The 21,894-nt window shown below is 40.9% G+C and overlaps 1 protein-coding gene across 1 annotated transcript in view; it reads right to left on the bottom strand.

Annotated features, from left to right (window-relative positions):
- STAC (SH3 and cysteine rich domain) overlaps positions 1–21,894 on the bottom strand; it is a 71,693-nt gene that overhangs the window by 33,546 nt on the left and 16,253 nt on the right. The window contains exon 2 of the mRNA XM_009679738.2: positions 12,748–13,024. Coding sequence (XP_009678033.1) covers positions 12,748–13,024 — 277 coding nt within the window. The remainder of the gene's footprint in view (positions 1–12,747; positions 13,025–21,894) is intronic.

The following is a 21,894-nucleotide window of genomic DNA, read 5'->3' as shown; positions in this document are numbered from 1 at the left end:
GTAGGGCAGAGCTCATTTCAAGTTTTCCCAGCCAGCCTAACTTACTGACCACTGAAAGTAGTTGCCAACTGAAGCCTGAACGATAATTCAAGTTGATGGACGCACAGCTACTGGATGAGTTGACTGATACACAAATATTCACCTCACAAAAGATTACCAGTACCATTAACTATCCTCCCATTGCATTTTCCACTAATAGACACAGAACTGAATGAGTCATTCAAAAAAGTAATAAAAAGGACATAATCACTTTTTGGTCTGATACGTATTGTTCCAAGCTAGCCCGCACATAACTAGATTATGGCAGCTCTTGGCACTGCTGCTTGGCATAATTCAAAAGGCTCGATTCTCCTTTTTAAAGAATATGAAGTTGCTTTTTACAAATAGCCCCTCTTTTGACCCCACTAGATGGTCTACATTCATTTGAAAATTGTGGCAAAGGCACTCCATGCATGGCTACCAGGCTTGTAGAATAAAAGATTTCAAAACATAAAGCAAAGTAGGCAAAAATCTTATTTAGGTGATTTCTCATGAACAATGGCAGCCTGCGATTAACTTCAAAGTTTTTACTCTTTTAGTTGGCATTTTTTTACAGTTAAATCTGCCGACTGAAAACGTGCGGAGTTGTGGGAAGGTTGAAATACTAAGCTCTTGGGAGGAGGGGCACAGGCGTGTTCAACAACATGTGGAAGCTAGCACCCGAGGAGGTACTGCTACTTTTGGGCCCAAGCCACCAGTCCTGCACACAACGTGTCAGATGGTCGGAGTGAGTGACCTGTTCCTCTGGGTCCATCTTGTGCCAGTCTAAACTGAAGGGGGGGTGGGGAGAAGCTCTGATTTGTACGTTTGTGTTTAGTAGAACAGGACTTGATAACCAACCACTCACTACATCTCTCCTGCTCAGTTAATAAATTTTGGATTATATGTCACTGGTGTGGTTCTGCTCAAGTTGCCACCCTACTCAGTTTCCTCCTGACAGTATCCAATGTTGAAATAGCAAGAAAAGTTGCCTTGTATGTAGGCAGGCTAGAAAACAGTGTATAAAATTAGAACCGACTTCCTAGTGACATAGTTTTCTTTAGAAACAGCATGTTGAGAAGAAACTGAGGCATTAATAGGCAGGTTTTTCTTCAAGGCTTGTTCCAGAAAAGAAAAATATCCCTGTTAAAATAAGTTCCTTTCTAACGTCATGATTTTAAATCATACATACTAACAAGAGAAAATGCCTTTCTTCCTGTTGCAAATCAGCTTTATAACTTCTTTACAAAGAAGTTACAATGCTTCCAATCCTTTTATTCCGTGGTTCGGGAACGGTGAGACTTACTTAAAAGGTAAATATGCCTTTCCTGTCCTTTTACCCCAAAATGATTCTCATTCTTAATGTTTAGTGCTCAGAAGGTGAAATTCATTGCCCCCTACTCACAAAAAGAGCCACAAGGCTTCTTTGGCAATGCATTTTTTAAATATTCAGGCGCTTTGCTATAAATGTCTGTCCCCGAAAGGAAATATACACCTCCATCTTTCTTAAAATATCATCTTGTGTTTTTGATCATCTCTTGTGTTAGTTAAGATGCAGGAACGCCATGCTAAATAAACTAGAAAAAAAATAGCCCTCCAGAAACCAAACACAATAAATCATATCTAATGTTCTTTGCTCTAAACAAGCTGACGTTGATATCTGAATAACAGTTACTATTCTAGACAATTGCTGGCACTACTGAACCTGTGTTTGTGGGTTTTTGTACTGTGCCGTTTTGCCCAAATAGCAAATATGAAGCTTAGAAAAGATAGACATGTATTTGCCTGTGGGGGCTGATGCTGATTTTCTCCAGTGATGAGGAGGGTCCTAGAACTGCATAGACAGGGGAACATGTTAAAATTAAACCTAGCTTAGTGGCCCAAGGAAGGACAAGCAGATATCAGTGGCTCGTCTTGGTCTGAGTAATATTAGCACATATAATGTGTTTAGTAACCCTTCTTGAGACTAAGGTGAGGAAAACCAGATTTCAAACTGGGCCTATACATTTGCAGGCATAAATTATCTGCACCTGTGTTCTTCTATGTGTTCAGATGAAAAGCCATTCAGTTACGGGTTGGCTCTTTATGTTTTGTTTTGTGACACATAAAGACACTGCAAAATGAAGAGCAGGGCTCTGGGCTTGCTGAAATGCAATAAAAGAGTTACAGAACAGAAGAACAGTCTGCTCTCACTTGTTGCAGTGAAGGATTTTATATCCTCTCTGCTCTGCTAATGGCTTTTAACATTGCTTGTTGCTTACGGAACCCCATTATCAATGGGCTTGAAATGAGAGGCTCTCATATGCCAGAGGATTAGGACAATCTGACTATAAAAGGTTGTTTATTTAAAAAAAACCCTGATATGTAAACAGCCAACTGCTCTCTGGCCTCCTGCTGTTTTGAACTTACGGAGGTTTTTGGCTCTTTTCTCATGTGGCATAAGATCTCCCTCCTCAAAGCAACTTCTCGCTTGTGTACCTGGTCTTTGTTAGCGCAGACAGACTGGCAGCACTTGCAGCACTGAAAAATGAAAAGCTGCCGCGTAACTTACCATTGCCACTATTCCCCTCCCTTCATCTTTTGCCCCTTGCACAGCAGCTGGTGGTGATACAGCTGAAAAGTGGAGTGCCAGAGGATAGCCACCCATATCTACGCCTAACACTTAGCACATGGTCACACATACATAGACTTCTGCTCTGAAGCCAGTTCTGCTCTTTGATGCACACGCAGCTGGGAAGGATTTCATCAAAAGCTGCAAGTGACAGTGACAGCAGGATTTGGTCTGAATGGAGACAACAGGTTATCACAGTCGGGAAAACTGGGCAGCCTCTGAAATACCAGGTTGGTGGGATTTGTTTTCAGGGAGGTTATTCCTACAGTTAGTGATAACGTTTTACTTCTGTAAAATCAAGGTGTTTCTTTTCCATAGCAAATCTGAAATAAAAAATTGAAATACTAAATGGGGAAAAAGGCTCAAATGAAAACTTTCAACCCAAGTGCAACAACTGAAGATCCTGGAGATCAGGGAGACGAGTGGAGCCGAAAGCTGGAGGATGCCCAGGGACCTTAGCTGGTGACACCGGAAGCTGGTGACTGGGAGCAGCAGGACAGCACAAGTTGATGCGACTTTCTGCGCAACCTTCCTGGACCAGCAGAAACATGGTTGGACCTAGCGTTTGTAAGGCTTGGGGGAGCGAGTGAACCAGTGTGTGAGATAACCAAGTAGCGTAAAAGCTCTAATCTCACTGGTTCTTAAATAAAACTCAGTATCCAGATCACTGTGGGCTGGCGTTCGCTCTAGCTCAGCTATGACAGGAGCTCAGAATCATTTCTGGATTTTTTGGTTAAGGAACAGCCTGAATTTTCCAGGTGGGGCATTTTAAAAGAGCACCTGTGAGACAGGCACCCAAAGCCCATCAAAGTCCAGAGTGCTGAATTCTCTGCTGCTCCTCAGAAAATCTCTATTTCAGCTAACAAAGAATTTGATGCCCTTGGAGAACACCACTACACATTTCAGTCTGCCAGAGCGTATCATCAGCTTGTTACAGAAAATAACAACTGTTCATCAAAGGTTGTTGCTCATCTGCTGCTCTTCAAGAGGAACCTTCCTATATCTGCTCTGCTCGTGACATTTGAGATGCCTCGTACTCAGTGGTTGTTTGTCCCATCCAGAGCTGAATAATGTAAGATGGACTTCCATGATCAGCTGTGCTGAGAGATCAGGTCATAGCAAAATCTATTACGCATCTTGGTATAACCTCTCTGTTTTTACTAGCTTTTACTAGCTGTGCAGTTACCCTGCACAGCAGACAACATCTTATTATGTACCTGTGAGCATATGAGCAGATGAACCCCGACGATGCCAATATTCTGTGTGTGCGCTTACATGGGAAGGTAAAGCGGTATCACTTACATAAACCCCTGTGCTTAAGAAAAGATGTAGGCCAGCACAGATTCTTGCAAGTGTTGCATGTGTCACAGCTCTTGGGATGTGAGTGCCTGCTATGCTACTGAGAGGTGCGGCTAGAAAAGCAGGAAAAATCTGCAGCGCAACTACAAGTTTCCTCATCAACATGCCCAGTGCTCATCTGGAGGGACCTTCCTATGCATCCAGTCTATAGCCTCTCTTCTGTGATTGCCAAGGAAGCCATTCGGGGGAATATTGGCCATGGCTTCGCAGTTCACACTGACTCAGGGGTTATACCAGCCATACTCCATTTCCTGTCTTGGCTGGGAAGGTGGAGCTGTGGGGAGAAAGACATAGCAACCTTCTTTTTTTTCTTCCATCCCTTCTATTAAGCAGTAAACAATCTAGTGATTGAAACAAAATATTTCAAGGTTTTGATTAGGATTCTGCCTGCATGTTACAGAGGAAACTATAATGTAATCACAACTTCCAACCACACAGCGTGTCTTGAGAACTAGAAAGCAGGTAGGAGATCAGTGAGGGTGGAGCATCCTTCAGCATATAAGGTAAACTTATGTTAAAGAGGAAAAAAGTTATAGATTGTGTATACCTAGCAACCTAAACTTTACCTAGTTTAGCCCTGATAACTGCTAAACTTGTATTTATATTATAAAAGTGGAAAGAGGCCAGCAGAGGTGATAAGTCTCAGCATGCAATCTCTATAAGAGCCACAAGGACACTGCTCTCTAAGACATCCTTCCGCAACAAGCAGACAAGCAACTGTGGACAGTCATTTTACTGTATGTGATGTCAGTGTTCTATTTTCTTGAAAAAGTATTTCTACTAATTGCATCATTTTACAGCTTCTACAACTTGCAGTAAGATGAAACTCCTAATAATTTTCTCACTAGATGACACCTTCATCAACTGTGTGGCAATATAATTGTTCACGTAACAGTGATACTCTAGTATATGTAGAGTTTTCCTGTGTAGAAAAATGTTTTTACTAAAAGGTCAATTTCAAATAAGAATTTGGCTTATCTGGAAGAATTTACTTATCTGGAAACACCTGGTGACCCACCTGAGCTTGAAAAGAGTACGTTGTAGGACATAAAAAAAATACTGCATTCTGCTTCATCCCAGATCAACAACAAAGTTTAAGATTACCATTATGTTCTTCTCTAGGGCTGGTCTTAGGAGCAATTGCCACTACTGGTGGTCATGGGGGCAGCAAAAGAACCTAAGATGAACATTGGTTGAGCAATGGTGGTGTTTTTTCAACGTCATTTTTAGTCAAAAACAACTTATCTAACATGACTTTGAAATATTGATGGCAGATGCACTGCAAAATTTTATTGTTTTCCTTCTAGTTAAGCAAATGTTGGTCAACATCTTTAAAGTCTCTTTTTACTGGAGATTAATTGCAATTTAATATTAATCACAATTTCCCCAAATTTACACTGAGTTTGAGAAAAATTATCTAGTAACAAATGTGAAACATGCTTGATGCTGTTCAAGGACAAATTAGAATTTAAAATATATTTCTACCCTCTTTTCTCGGCTAAGCAGTTCCTGATTATCCAATTTACTGAAAACATTCTCACCTCATCTCAGAGGAGGAAGCCCTCCCAGAGGATAAACAGACTAAATATTTGCTCTTCAATAATTGCTTTAAAATATGTTTAACTCCTTATTACTGAAGAAAAATATTATTTTCTATTTTTATTCTATTTCTATCCGCAGGGATAATTTGCGGCCCTCTTTAGATAATTTACAAATGTGGGACTTCATGAATTGGATATTGTCTGTCACGTAGAGAAAACAGGAGAGGTACCAACAAAACACATCTATATTATACCTAGTGTGTGTATTTCTACCTATCTTTCCATCCAGTCATCCACATTTTATGTATTATGCTGTGCAAACTATCCACTTCCTGGGAAGTTTACAAAGTGTCCAGATGACATTGTCTATACCTGACTAGTGCATAACTAATATCAGGCTTAACTGCATACTGTAGAGTTTGATTAACGTAGCACCTAACTTCGTACTTCAAGGAGGGTCTTGTTTAGCTCCTGTATAGCTCCTGTTACAATGCTACTCCAAATAGTGAGAAGGTCTATGCTTATTAACTCGGTTATATATAAGGGAGTTATTAACTCAAGAAAGAAACCCTAGGAGGAGCCAGGCTCAATTTCAAGTTAATATGTATGCTAAAATTATTATTTTCCATCAATTTTCCACAGATGTATGTTAAAAAAAATATAATGCTTATGTTTCCCCTAAGCTCTCGCACAACAGATCAGAGGAGGCTGAAATAATTCTCACTCACACTTGCTAGAAGACTCAGGTGCCCAGATCTATTCAGTATCAGCTGGAGTGAGAACTTAAATCTCTTCCAGAGGTGCATTTACGTGGGAGAGGGAGGGGAAGAGACAGGGACTTCAGGCTATTTAATAACATACGGGGTGGCACCTGGTAGCAGTCACTGACGAGGCTACGGGACTGTCATTTTCCCTCACAATCAAAATGAAATGAGGCTGAATTCAGCTGTTTGACTGTGACCACACAAGCCCACCCAAGGAGTGGTCACCATCCCTCCTCCACAAGCTGCTCCGTGGGAATCTCCTCCCTGCCGGCAGCTCTTCCTATTCTCTATAGAAGACAACTCCCTTGCTGCTGTGGTGGCAACCCAGGTCTCTTTTCCCTTGGGACTGAGAGGCGTCATAGGGACTGGGAGGAGGAAAGGGCAGGGATGACCATTGATTGAGTAATAGTGCTCATTATTTTTTCCTTTGGCCTGCAAGAAAATCCTGAGCAAACAAAATTGGATTAATTCCTGAAGAGCTCTGAGGGAGACCTCCAAAACTCCATAGCCCTGGGAACAGCTTCAGTTGCAGCTATGCTGTCCAGCAGGACTTCTACCATATGTAGATGTCAGGCAGCAGTGACCAACCTGTGACTGTTTCTCACATCCTTGTCTACCTGGAGACACATAAATGTAGGCTCTGGATCAAAAAAGAATGTTTATTTACTTATGTACTTGAAGTAATGAGGAAGCAAGCTTAAAAAAGTCAGGAATACTCTTTATGAGGGAGCCAACCAGACTGGAGGCAGAATGTACTGATGTCATAGTTTCTGTGAAGTTTGTTATATTTAATAAACAACCACATAAATTACAGTTATATAAACACTCCCTTATGTTATGGAGATTTTCTATTACTTGTTGGTTGCATTCACTGATAGCCTGGGAGAAGAGGTACAGACGTAGCGACAAGCCAAAAAGAGGAACCATAGCTCCAATCCGTATTTTTTTCTTCCTTTCATTCTAGCATTGGAAAAGCTGGGGCAGTTTATCCTCTCTGAGCCTAGCTTTATGGAAAACGCTGCATTACCACTTTGGGGGTGAAAATAGCTGAAAGTTCCAATAGCCACAGCAGTATAATATGGCCAGAAAGTTAAATAAAGATAACATACATGCATATACGTAAAATAAATACAAAGTGTTTTTAAAAGATGTGCTCGGAGAGAAGTATTTGTGGCACTTTGAATTGGTTGGTTAAAACTCCCAAACTACTGCTAAACTGATGAAAATAAAGTGGTAGGAATGAATCAATACTCAAGAGCTAGCATAATTTCACTGCTTAAGTGCTGCTGATTAGTAGATTGGAAGTCAACTGTGCTAGGGGATGATTATTGGTTTTACTTTGTTTGTTTGTTTGCTTTCCACAGGCTTCTCTGGCTGGAGCCTAGCTAGGTCTCTGGGAGAGGGTACTGGGTTATTTACCTCTGGGGCTGCAAATGTCTGGAGACTCTATATCCCATCCTAAAACTGAATTGCCCTGAGACCAACTATAAAAGCATGTACCTCAGGTACCTAAGCCACAAGGATAGTCTGACTTGTCCAGTTCATGCTTTAAATTAAATTCAACATCTACATTGCCTGCTGACCATGGAAAACCATGACAACATGCAATTTTTGAAAGGTAAACAAACATCTATCCAAGGATAGATTACTTACGTGCAATGTTTTAATGAAAAATATGCGCATTCTGTCCCTGCATTTATTTGTAGTCTTGCTGCTGGTGATAGTCTAAATATTACAAAACATTCAAAGATAGCACAGTGACGGAATGATCCAAAAGGACCTGTTTTGGACTATTACTGGTCATTGCAGACCACAATTCTGCTTGGTCTTTCTGAAAGTTTTTTGTATTAGAGCGTGCTTTTCCAGGCAAAGACACCCCAAGGTATATCTCAATAAAAGAGGTGCATGTCAAAATTCCATAGCAGAGTTTAGGTTAAGCATGGGATGAAACTTTTAAATATACCTTGCACATATATATACATATGTAATAGGTATACACAGACACAGACGCAGACACACACACACAGAAACATACAGTGATGTTGTTATAAATGAGTGGCTATTTCTTTAAAACACTCTGAAGGATTGACTTTCAAACCAGTTATTTTTAAAATCAAAGTGGTTTACTTTTTGCTACACTACTTACATTTGACTTAGACAGGAATACATTAATTGCATGTAATATGCTTGGAATGTGTGGAAAATAAAATTTTTTCCACATGAGTCAGCACAGGAAATGAACTGCAAATGAGTAAAATGTTGAGAAGAAGTCTACAGATGGAGATTTTTTTTAAAATACACAATGTTTTTTCAAGAGTGGAGTGCTGACATCATGTTTTCTTCAAGAGTAAAGCACCACAGAGATGACTGATGACACACCAGAGACTAAAGAAGAGCAAGAAGCAGCTTCTGATCGGCATACTTTAAGCTTCTAATCTGATGCAACATGAACTTAGCAGTTTCTGTCTTTGCTGGTGCCAGACAGTTTTGTCTCCCCTTATCGGACATTGCCAAAGCTTTGACTGCATTCTTGCAAAAACACACAGAATTATAGCTAATGCCAAGTCAGAACACCTCTGAGCTTCATTTTCTTTTCACAGTGATATAAAGCAAAACAATTCAGCTTCTTCTAAATGAATGATTTTGTGGCAAATTCCACTAGATACTTTTATTGTCAAATTTTCCCTTGCACTGGTTAGATATTAAAAGAATAATAAAGAATAACAGAAATAACAGCAAGTCAACTGGTTTCTAAGATTTATATTGTAAGAGGATATTCTTGGGTGGACTATATGGAGCTGCCCTTGTATTTAGGAAAACATATAACAAATTTTGGAGCTGAATCCTCAGTCCCAAACTGATCAACCCTTGAGGCTCATGATTGCAGAAGAGAATATACTTCTTGAGCCCCTTGAATCTAAAATATTCTCCCTTATTTCATCAGGCAGAAAATTTCTGCTTCTACGGCAAATTGTCCTTTGGTTTAGTCCTTTTGTTTAGAGGTGGAACTTTTTGCCCCAGTCTAGTACAGTTAATAAGAACACTTGGAGTCATGTCTTTAATATGAGGCTTAAAATACACCATTAATTTTTTTTTCAAAGCAAACCAATATGTAGAGTTTCTTCTGAATATACTTCAATGCACTCTGAGACACATGAAAAACATTTGAAAGAGTAAGTTTGCATTTTACTGATCCTAGCAAACATCCTCCTCTGAACACAGAGACCAATTACACGTATTTGACCTTTATCTTATGACTGTGCTTCTGTTAAATGAACAAACAGGCGCACGTGCTGCATCCCAAAGGCAAAATTTGGCTCATAGTGCCTAATGATCAAGGAGAGATGATGCACATATTTTTTGTAGGAAGATAATGTTTCATGCTCCTTTGCTTTAATTTTGCTGTCAGTGAAAAGAGCAGCACAGGCAGCCTGCTGCCTGTGCTCCAAGTGCCCTGTTCGCTCTGAAGCTACAAAAACACTCTGACATACGAGCAAGACCAAAGCTCAAACTGCATGTTTGTATTATGCACTGTTCATCATGCTGCACTGCACCAAGCAGAGCTGCTTGGTTCATAGATCAAAGAGCCATTTAAGGTAAACCTAGAATCCTCCCTGGTGGCAAAACTGAAGCCATCTAAAGTCAAGCTGGGATTTTCCTGGACTCTTTTCCCCAGTCTTCAAAACATGTAACCAGCCTTCACCTTAACTCTCATCAATAAAGAATTTAAAGTCGTAGACTCATTACTCTTAAATGTCGCTGTCAGTGAAACATACAAATGGAGGGAGCAAACGGTGCTCCGTGTTGCAGGGATAAATTCAGAATCACTGGATAGAAGTGAATGTTCTCAGTCTGCCTTTGGGAGCAGGACTGACACAATTTCCTGAAAAGCTGCCTGTTTTGCTTCAACATCCCCATGACCAGCAGTTGCACTACTTAACACGGATTAATTGAGCTGCAAACAGTAACATCCACATCTCCCATGCTGTTTAAAATACAATATAGTGAAACCAGGCATGACTGTGGTAAGGATCAAAGAGAGAGGATTATTGGAATAGGGCAGACTTGTCTATGAGAATCAGGGCCTCTAGACTCAAAGGCATTTTAAGGTAAAACTCTTAACATCTTTTCTGTGATATCTCCAAGAGAAGCTGTGCCAGAGGAGGTGAGAGCAATTCACCTGACTAAGCCTGCTGCCTGACAAAATAGGTTGCATTATCTTCTACTCAGCAAACATGAAAGGCTTCTCTAACAAAAGGGCTAAAATGCAGAACAGAAAAGGGAAATCCTCAGAGGAGAAAAGAGGAGAAAGTCCAGAAGGCAGGTGGTGTTGCAGCTGATGTTTTGAAGCTTACAGCTATGCTTCAGGACTTTGGTATCCCAGGCAGGGCATAGAGAGCCTAGCAAAGGCAGCAGTGCACGTGTGTTTATGAAGCGGTGTTGCTCTGTGCAAAGTTTGCTGCCAGTACTAATCTGTCTTGAGCAGCAGTGTTTTGGAACAGTATTGCTGAGTCGTGCGGATTTGTGTTCATACTAATCTCCATACAACTGCAAAGAAAAGCTGCCCAGAAATATGAAGCATTTATATTTGCAGTATATATGTGAAACTAAGCTTTGATAGTACATCCATCCACACGAGAGAAGGAGACAGTTCTGGACCTGCTTCCATACAAGAAGTTATTTCAACTAACCACCTGTCTTCCAGACTTCCTCTCGATCTCTGGGCTACAAGCTTCCCTGATATTAATGCTTTATTCCTTCCACCTTTGACTTTTTCTACCCCTTCAAGCAGAAGGAATCTTAAAAGACTGGAGAAAAATCTGGAGTCAAAACTTACCTATTTCCCTGAATTCAGTAGAACAGCAATGCTGTGAGGAAGAAATCAGGCCTCATGTTTTTAATACTTCAATTCATGGATGCATTTCTGATGTCTTACATCCGATACAACATTCTGCAGATGGCTACCTTTTTCAAACAATACGATTTCCATTACGGGGGGTGTGGGGGGGAGCACTGAATCATCCCATGCGGAAAAGGGTACCATTCTTTGAGAAAGGCTAAGCAATCACGTCAATGTCTTTCAGGAACTTACCATACTGTTATCTGAAAGGCAGTAACTTCCATGCCAAGGGACAATAGCTTCTTACAATAAGCTAACAAAATTACAGGCAATAGTTTGTACTCAAAGACTTGTATTCCTACTTCTACATGAAGCTGCACTAATGTTTCACTCCACTGACTGCCTAAAAGCATGGAAATTCTATCACTTGCACACTTTTACATTGGTATAGTGAATTTATTCTGTGATTTACTCTTATTCCTTAACTACTTTGCTGTGACAACTGGATGATAAGCAGCAAGAAGATCAAATCATGTGCGTAACAAGCCAGTTGCAATGATGTGAATTTTTAGGATCAGACTTCTGAATAACAACTCCTGCATGGCCACTTCTGTCAGAGGCTGTATATTCTACATCTCCAGCCATCTACTGCCACTTCTTTCTTGACCTCTTACTGTACAGCCCCACAGATAGCCTGGTGGACTTTTGTAGGTCTTCCACACTGTGGTGAAAATTACCTTGCAAGCAGGGCAAGTAGTATGACAACAGGAGACTCTCATTCCACACTGCTCACTACAGAGACTGGAATGTTAATAAGTTATTAGCTCTGTCATCTATGTCTGTCTGTCTGTCAGTCCATGCACAGCAGTAACTTACATATCCATGGACAATTTCAGAGAGAAGAGAAGATCTTTCAAAGATATAAAGCTTGTATGAGGTTTTGTGAGTGACAGGGACCTGGTAGAAGACAGAGACCTAAATTACCCATCCTAAGAAAGTCTGCAGTGTGAACTCAGCCATTATATGTCCTGTTGACCTGGCCTGCCAAAATATGCATCTCAGACAGCCCCCAAGCACATGCGTATTTTGAAGCCCACCAGGCAGCAGATGGTTCTCCTTGCCCACTTGTTACTCAGAGGGCACATGAGGAAGCTGAGGGAGGAGGGCATAGTGCCCGTAATGAACAGGAGCTGAAGGCATGAGAGGGTCAGGAGGGCAGTCATGACGAACATGAGAGTTAGAATTACTGCAGTGGGAAAGGATAAGGACATCAGACCCAAATTCACAAGAATGATTTCTGCTATTTCTAGCCTAACACGCAACAACGCTCAGAGTCACTTGAATGAGAGCAGAATTTGACTTTAGCTGAAGTCCTCACTTGTGTTTTATGATACATCTACAAGGGAAGGAATCTATGAGCAAATGTGGAACTTACTTATACTGTCTGCAACATGAGAAAGCGGTATCAAGAAGGTAGGCAGATGTGACACAAGTTCAGACTCCTTTTACACTAGGACTCTCAAGAACACATCTGAGATCATGTAAGCTATGGCAAGGGCATTCTTCGTGTTCAAACACGGACACACATAGAGAGCTGAAAAAATCATCTCTTACCAACAATCATGTGGTTGCAGACATCACAGAAGGTGGGTTTTTTGAAGATGTGCTCCTGGAAGATGTGAGCCTTGTTGTTTTCCGGCAGCTGTTGGGCTTTCGTAGGGGAGGACGCCTGGCTCTCGGAGCTGGGGAGCTGGCCAGTGCTCGTGCTCACCTCTGGCATCAAGTCCACTTGCAGTTTCACATCGCTATTAGTCCTCTGGAAGAAATTGTCTGCGCTTTTGCTCCGCAAGCTTTTGGTCTTGAAGGAGAGGGATCGTTTCAATTTCTGCAGCTGCAACAAACGAACCAGTTACAATTATTTCCTTTCCTTCTTAAACAGCAAGGCAAGGTTCCCATTTTTGGGGTGCGCTGCTGATGCATGAACCCAGATGACGTTATCAGCACACTGGGAGAAGAGTGCCCACTGGCAGAGCTGACACCCACTGAACAATAACATTGATTTTAGAGTTTAACTGGCAATTTCAGAGCAAAGAGAATAGGACACTATTAGAAAATAAACTAATTTACCTGGATTTTCTAACAGAAAATAAATCAGCCCTAATGAACACTTCTCTTGCTCTTTTCTTTCAGGTATGATAGCGAAAGGATACTGCAGGGTTTACACACAGACACAGCAGAGAGTTGTGCACGCTGCAGAGAGTTGTGCACAAAGTTGTATGCATAGCAGAATGTATCCCTTGTATTCAAGCATGAGAGAAATCTAAGTATTATCCACCCTTGCTGGTCCTTAAGCAGCCTATAAAGCCATTTCAAAAACAGCTGTTAAACAGCATTTCAAGCAGCACTAATACATCAGCTAGATTTGATATAGTGAACTGTCCTGAACTTGGCAGAAATGAAGACCATGCGGAGCTTTGACTGAGAAATTCTTGGGTTTTTTTTAAAGGAAAAGAGGCTCCAGAACAGTAGCTTTTGTATAATTAGTTAACTAGTAGTTAACACAGTAACTAATAACTAGTTAACACGCACATTCACGTATATTCTTGCATATTGTGTTGTCAGAATATTTAGCACAATATTGCGTCATTAACTCAAATTTCTACTACATCTCTTTACCTGTAAACTGTGCCTTGTACCTTATTAGAGCTCCTCTCCTCCTTCCTCCTGAATATTTTTTATAAGGCTGAGTGGGGTGCTAGGTAAGGCATAGAAGCTATCAGGATGTTGACTACACAAATTTGCAGGCTACCGACGCTGAAGGCTCGGGAGTGCAGTCAGGGTGAAAGGAAAGCATTCTGGGAAAGCCAGTTTTGCCTCTACTTCACGTTTGCTCTCTCTGAAGTATAGTATCTCTGTCTCCCCTTTCACGCAGTATTATTTCAACCATCACAAAATGATTTCAACCCCTGCTGTAATTCTCTGGGCAAATGTGATGCAACAACTGAAATTTTCCATGCCATGCAGTCTGTCAGTCGCAACCAGCAGGGATGGTTTATATTACAAACTATTTACGTTAGAAACAATGATGATTGGGAATCATAATTCACACTCATATAAAAGGAAGGGGTTCACATACTTTCCTAAAAAAGTATGGCACGGGCCTGAAACGCTGACACAGTGGCCTCAGAGCACTGCTCTCCCTCCTTTCTATTTCTGATCGGTCCGTTTTCTTTACGATGAAGCCTAACGTGCTCTATGAGACAGGGGCATCGTGCCCTCCTGGGAGGGAGCCTCTTCCCCCTTCCAATGCCTGCGGCTCACCGAGCGGGAAGGAAAACCTCTTTGCCTGCGTTTTATACCAGCAAACTCCCTGAGGTCGATAACCAGGCAGAGGACTGCCCTTGCCCGGGCTTAACGATATTTATACGTTATGCTATACTGTGGATTTCCCGGCTCTCTGCTGCTGAAATCTCCCGTTCCCTGTGCTGGTCCTCGGCGGTGACCTGGGGAGTAAGGACAGGTGCAAGTGAGGAGTCTCACCCACACGTGCTATCCCGGCTTGTGGGAAGAGCTGGCAAATCAAATAGAGGAAATGCTCACCTGCTTGCCCAAAATGTCAGTCTTGGGGTGGATGTGTAAATAACAGAAATTACATAGTTATATGCCAAGTGTGAGGCAAGAGCAGCTTCTGAGGATCTTTCAGCCGAAGCCTAACTCTTGGACTCACTAATACTCACCATATGACAAAAAAATGTGGGACTCTCCCTCTCCCACTTGGATGTTAGGTCACTGGCACCCAAAATTACTGAGTGTACTCAGAACTGAGATTACTTCATTTCCCCAGTGACAGCCAGGAGCTCAGCAACAATTTGCCCCTTGCTCCTGCATTGGTTCTCATAGAAGTCAGGCCTAATTAGTGTAGTGAAACACAGAGAATTACAGCAGCACAAGGTGACGGAAATGACATTCATTATTGATTTGCCATCCATTTCTACAGTGCCACATGAAGTTAATTAAATTTAAAAACACTGCTTCTGCCAGAGGAGGAAGACTAAGCAGTACAATACAGTATTCGTTTTACCATGAAACAACTGTCTTTCTAGGTTGGCAATGCATACAGAGTGTTTTAGGGAGCTCTGCATTTAATATTCTTAACCCATTCTCCTTTGCAGTGAAGGGATGTACCCATTCTCCTTTTCTCCCCTATGCAGAAAAGTCTGCAGTTTTCCAAAAAGGAGCAGTACGGCATCCGGGCTGTGCATGCCCAAATGTATGCACACGCACTAAGGTGAACATACAATTTGTGTATATAATCTATGTATTGGCACCATCGATGTGGACAGCAGGATACAGATATACAAGAACACGTCCATGGACTCGGCAGGCACCTCTGCACAAGCTAGAAATCTCCTCCGGGACTCCTGGGCACTGCTAATGTGGCTAAACCATCCCCAGACTAGGTGAGCACCCTTGTTGTTACACACAGGTAGACGTCGTACTTGTTGGAATTCAGGCTGGAAGACACCTGCACAATTGGTTTGCATTGTGTACTTAATGCACCAGCAGAAGTGTGTGGTCATTGTATCCCAAGTGGGTTATACATGTACAGAAGTGAGTATGCAAAAAGTGCAAGCTATAGGCAATGCTTAATATTTTGCTCAGCTAATTACAAACTTCTGTTCAGTACTTGCAAAAAGCCTGTAAAAAAGTATCTCAGCATCTCTCAGATCTGAGTGTTTTATACTCTTACCTTGCATAAATGCATATGAGAGGACAGAGCAATAGAAATTTGGCATCATATTTTAAAATTTGATCCAACTTTTCTTCCTCATATTAGGCGGGCAGGAAAAACTGGCCCAGAAGAGAATTTGAAATACGGTACCAGTATGGGATTGTTTATGCAGGAAAAGATGGCCCAAACAAGGGCAAGGACAGCTTATTGTACAAATAATTTAACTGTAAAAACACAGAAGCTTAAGCTATCATTATGCTGCAGTCAAGTCAGCATGATTTCTCTTCCTTAAAATATCATGATTTCTTTATTGTGAAGCTTGCTATGGCTTGGCCCCATTCTTTTATTGGAAAATTGTAAACATGTAGTTAGACACCGGCCTATAACATTTGCCTGATTTTGATTTTCCTTAAACTAATTTAATGCTTTTGTGATGCCTTTGGCTCCAAATGGAGCTGCTGTAGGATTCACCTGAGACGGAAATCAGCTCCCTCTGTCTCTAAAGAGGCAAGCAGGCAAATTTTAGAATTCTTAATTTCTTTTTATAAAGTTAATAAGTTCACAGTTAATCACAGTTAATCCAGAAATACTACCAAACTACAGAAAAAGATGAGGCTAGGGTTGTTCTTCGTTTGGGGGTGCTTCATCACTTCAGTTCTGAAGGACTCCATGCACTACAAAATCGTGTATTGGGTCTGAACCCCCCCCCAGAAAACAAGGCTTTAAGCCACACACTTGAGATACTTTTCCTAGGCCTTTCACATTTTATTCTCTGCAAGGAAAGCTGCAAATTAGCTTTAGTTTAAATAATAAAAAATAAAGTGAGATTCCACAAAAACAAGAGTTTTTCTAGACTTATGATAAAAAACACAAGACTTCACAACACTTGACTTCAAATCCAGGATGTTCTTATGGTTTGAAATTAGAGCTGGGGAAAAAGTTTGCCCATCCCTAGTTAAAAGCATTTTATCAGTCACACGGACTCTCAGCGACTGCACATACTTGCCCTGCAGGCAGGGTAGAGATAAGTGCAATAGCTAAACCTCAGAGCTTGATTAACCTTTTTTTTTTCAGTATCATCTAGCACAATCTCCTTCTTCCTCACAGAGTTATTGAATGTTCATGCTTCAAGGGATCAGGAAGCTCTGAGGAACCACAGCTTATCGGTGCCTCCTTTGTTCCTAATTCCCTTACACTGCAACTCTTTAGCTGCTGTAATCAGAACACAGGAGGCAGTAGGACAGCTAGTGAAATTCATTCCTACTGTTTGCAGCTACTGCTGCTTTTGATTTGAATGGGAATTGCACCTACCTTCACTATGGCTTTGTTTTACTTAAAAACTGGAAGCATATGACCTTCTTCTACATTTTGGTTTAAGCAACACACGGAAGCTGGGAAGATGTCAGTGATTTGAGCTATTTTCTAATTCCTGGTTTTGCAATTACAAAATTAAGGAAAGGAAAGGAAAGGAAAGGAAAGGAAAGGAAAGGAAAGGAAAGGAAAGGAAAGGAAAGGAAAGGAAAAAGAAAAACTAAAAATAAAGAAAAGAAAAAAGAAAAAAGCAAAATAAAGAAAAGAAAAGAAAAAAGAAAAAGAAGAGAAGAGAAGAGAAAAGAAAAGAGAAAATGAGGGAAGGGAAAGGAAAGGAAAGGAAAGGAAAGGAAAGGAAAGGAAAGGAAAGGAAAGGAAAGGAAAGGAAAGGAAAGGAAAGGAAAGGAAAGGAAAGGAAAGGAAAGGAAAGGAAAGGAAAGGAAAAAATCTAATTTCCAGTTGTCCCCACTTCAAGGAAAAGTTCATTCAGACTCTTAACTGCTCCCCTGGTTTCTAGGACCTCTAGCTCCCTGGCCTTTCTGTCTCTATCTATGATAGCAGATAGCATAGCTCAGTAGAAGTGGATCTGGAGAACGACACAGCTGGTGATGAGGACCTAACATACATGTCGTATGCATTTCAAGGCATAGAGTACCTTGAGCTTGCAGTGGACCAAATGCCCATTATCCCTGTAACGCACGAGGTGCCCAGCTAGAGCACAGCCAAGCCCCCGAGTAGTGCAGCCTGTGCTCTCTGAGGCTGCTCCACAGCAAGCACCAAGGTGCAGTGAGCAGGTTGACTGGGAGATCCACCTCAAAGCCACGCTCCAGAATCAAACTAAAATGCCAATGTAGGCACCTCCACTACTATCACAATTTCTCTAGTGTAACTTCTCCATCACATCTTCTCACCATTCAAAGCTCAGGGCAAAGCCTCACTCCCTCCAAGTCCTACACACAAATGCCTCATTCTCCTTTCTGGTGCACCATGGCCTTGCTTGTTAGTGGTCTCAGGGTGAATGGTGCCTAGCAGGAAGACAAACTGCTGTATTATATTAGGTTCGTGTAGACCATGAGCTTTAGTGTTCAGAGCAAACCTTATGGAGAGTGCCCAAATCAGCTTATTGGCCAGCACACTTGGTCTTGTTCCCTCTCAGCCACATCTGATCACCCCTGGTGGCAGCAGAAGATGGCTCGGGGTCCCCTGTGTGGCGCGAGGCCAATGAGGAGACTGTTCTCATATGTTTCCACTCTTAATTGTCTTCCACAAGAGAACAGCAAATGGACCAGGTTCATCAGCCATCCCTTACTGACAGACCACGTACCTAAGCCCTCAGTTTCAGATATCAACTGTGCGACTGTGCTACTACACTAGCAAAAAAAAAGGAAAAAAAGAAAGAAAAAAAATATTGCTTGCTCTTCTCTATCCCTTTCTTTACACTAACGTTAGCAATATCATTACACGGATTACAAGTAATGCAGGGTGGCATTGGAATGAGCTGTCATCAAACCCAGTTTGATTCCTGCAGTTCTTATAAAAAGTACTTATTTTGTTTAGCTACACAGGCTAAAAATGCAGCACCAACAGATTTCACTCATTGTTGATATAAATATCTACCTTCTATGAGAAACCATTTCTTCTTCCTTCCTGCTTCTTACAGGAGGTTTCCAAATTATTTGACTTTCACTTTGCACTTTCAGTGCAAAGGGCCCAGACAGTGCTGTATAGATTCACTAGAGAGTGTGTCGTGTACACGGTACATTACCGGAAGGGATGCAGACCAAAAGCCTTTCAAATAAGGGAAAGAATAAAACTGTTGACAAATAGAAGCTGTCCTGCTGAGTACAATCTGTTTTGTGGGTCAAAGAGCATTCGATTTGCATTCGCATCCCCTGGAACGTATCTCACATGTTAACTATGTTTGTTGAGGAGCTGGGTGCCACCAGGGTGTAAGCTGGCCTAGCTGCAGTGCTGGCCTACAGCTAGCTATGCTGATTGAGAGCAAAGGAGGAACCAGCTCAAAAAGAAATGCTTACTTTTTGTGAGCCTAGAGGCTGATGATTTTCATCTTAAATTTGATACAAAAGTAAGTGATTTCTGAGCACAGACAAGTTAGTTTTTTTCTGAATTTGATTTAAAAATGCACTGCCTTGGCATTTTAATGAGCAAAAATAAGATTACGATACCCCAAAGCCAGCATGAAATTTCATAAATAATAAGGTGTTTGGCTGCTGACGGGAGAAGTACCATGTCTTATAGCATTAACAGATAAAAGGATATTGTAAATACTTAAGGGGCTTGTATTGTTTATCGGCAAAGAATCTTTAAAATTTGTAAGCAAAGCAGATCCCTTTTCTACCTTCTCCTTTCCAAATAACGAACAGCACAAATATTCAGTACAAACTGAATTAGCTAAACTGACTTCAACTGCTGCTGATTTATAAAGTCTGAGAATCTGCTCCTATCGTGAATTTGTGTCTGCTCTGTCCAGCTTTCTTGGAAGGTGTATTTTTCTAATCCATTACAGGCAAAGAGGAAGTGTTCATTCTTGCAGAATCTGCTATGTATTATATTTGTGTATTTTCCCAAACAGATTGCAGAGCTGGCATTAGAACAAATATGTTTGTTATTGCTGTAAAAAAAAAAAAAATCAAACTGTCTGCTTGAATACTGTACTAGACTACCTAAGGGGGAGACCTTTTCCATAATAGCTGATGATTATGTTGTTAGTGATTTGTTGGGTACCTCCAGCTATTGTGGCCAGCTTTTGCTCCTCTGACTGGCATCATCTTGTTCACCTCCCTGTCCCACATTGGTTTTGAAGCCCACCCACTGATCCTCAAACCTATTTAGATTATAAACTTTTCCAAGCAGGGCTCTTGGTTTGATTTGGTTTCACATGTACAGTCCTAACTACAATAATACAACTCTGATTGGTGTGTCGGGACCAAAGAGCAAAAATCCCTGGAAGAGCCTAAGGGTTTCAAAGCACGAAATCCTAGGAGATGCTCAGTTGTCGCTGCTCCTAAAAATGTCACTGTGAATTACAGGTTCTCAGCCCTCTCCTGATGTACTACAGCTTTGGCAGCTGTGCATTTGCATATGTAATTGGCAGACCTCTAAATTATCTAGAGATTCGGTCTGCACTTGTAGCCAAACAGTGTGCTTGCTTATCAAACTTGCTCATACTGTACAGTTCTTTGCATGCTTTGGTTTAAACTAAGCTGAAAAATTTATCTAGTTCTCAGTAGGTCTTCCTGCAGTTGCTTAGGAAGTACTCCACAGATTTGGGTGCTTCTTCTTCTGATATTGAAACTGAATAGCCAAATACGTGAGACAAATGTGAAATAGAGTGGCAAAAGGTTTAAGGCCCAAAAACTTAATTTTAGTGAATATTATGAAGAAGTCTGCCCTGTACTCCAAATATGTTTATACATCCTGAAAATTCAGCATAAGATTTGACAGGATGAGATTATGCCACCTAGGGAATGGTAGATTTGAAGAAATACAAAGAGTTTATCAACTGTTTATGTTTATGAACAGTTTATGAACAATTTTCATCAAATCTCAGATAAATATTTTTTTGTTCTCCATTGTATTCCGAATTGTATACTTAGTCTTAAGGCATAAAGAAAGTAAACTCTACATTAGCTATTCTGCAGCTGCGGCTTACCCTGAGCTTATATGAGTTTCCCTGCCAAATATATTTTAGTATTAGCTTTGAAAGGCTCGCTGTCATTTAAACATTCTAAAACAGCTTATAAAAAGGAGGAAACATATGCAAAATAAATATAACAATATTTGTATGTATGTCAAATCCAGAAATTTTAGGGCTTTTTTATCAAAAACCAAACAAAATCTTTTTTTTCCCTGAAAACAGATACATGTAATACATTAAGGACATGTAATACTATCTAGCTAAAAATCTCAAACTCTCTATCTAAATATACTTTTTGCTGTTGTGTTTTTGAACAGCCCTATTATTTTGGTGTATTCTTCTATTTTTTCTTTTAACTAAGCCAAATTAAAACCAGTAATCGAGAAACAAAAGACCACATATTGCATTTCTATTCCTGAGAGACCTAGCCTCCATCAGAAAAGGTGCAACTGATTGTAGCTCTTCAAACTTCGTAACAGGTTTGACTCAAGTTTAGTTTGGGGAAAATGCTTGTGGGAGAGTGGTCATGTTTTATCATTGTATATATATCGCTCATCCAAGGTTTGTGTTAAGCCTGCTTCTAGCAGAGAGAAAAAAAGAAACGTTGAATCTTTCTCCAGTTTGCAGCATTTCAAGCTAACCACTCACAAGAACATCCCTCAGAGAAGCTTTACTGTAGTTTTCCCAATTTGATCATCCAAATCATGAAAAAGCAGATCCCAAAGTAACGTCTGCTGAGTTCACTGTGTTGGGCTCAGTGATCGCCAGTTCTTGCTCCTTTGTAAACACGTACATCAGTCAAAACACATTACAGATCAAACTCAGAAACATTTCAGCCATGACCAAAGTTGTTGCTTGTTTTATAACTGGGCAGGAAAACATTTGGTCCCTTTGGTCTCTTCTCCTGCTTCACCTAATGAAAAAGGAGCCGCTGCTTTCAGGAGCAGAGGAAAAGACTGTAAATCCCATATGCTGCCCAATGGCTGTCCTAACACGGGTGGCACCAGCTGCGGGAGATGTTTTATAATTTAGGCTACAGAAGGTGCCTGGTGGAATAAGC

This window comes from Struthio camelus, chromosome 2 (genome assembly GCF_040807025.1).
Source record: "Struthio camelus isolate bStrCam1 chromosome 2, bStrCam1.hap1, whole genome shotgun sequence".
In the NCBI taxonomy this organism is placed as follows: domain Eukaryota; kingdom Metazoa; phylum Chordata; class Aves; order Struthioniformes; family Struthionidae; genus Struthio; species Struthio camelus.
The sequence above is the reverse complement of the archived record's forward strand: the minus strand, read 5'-3'. Positions and strand labels throughout refer to the sequence as shown.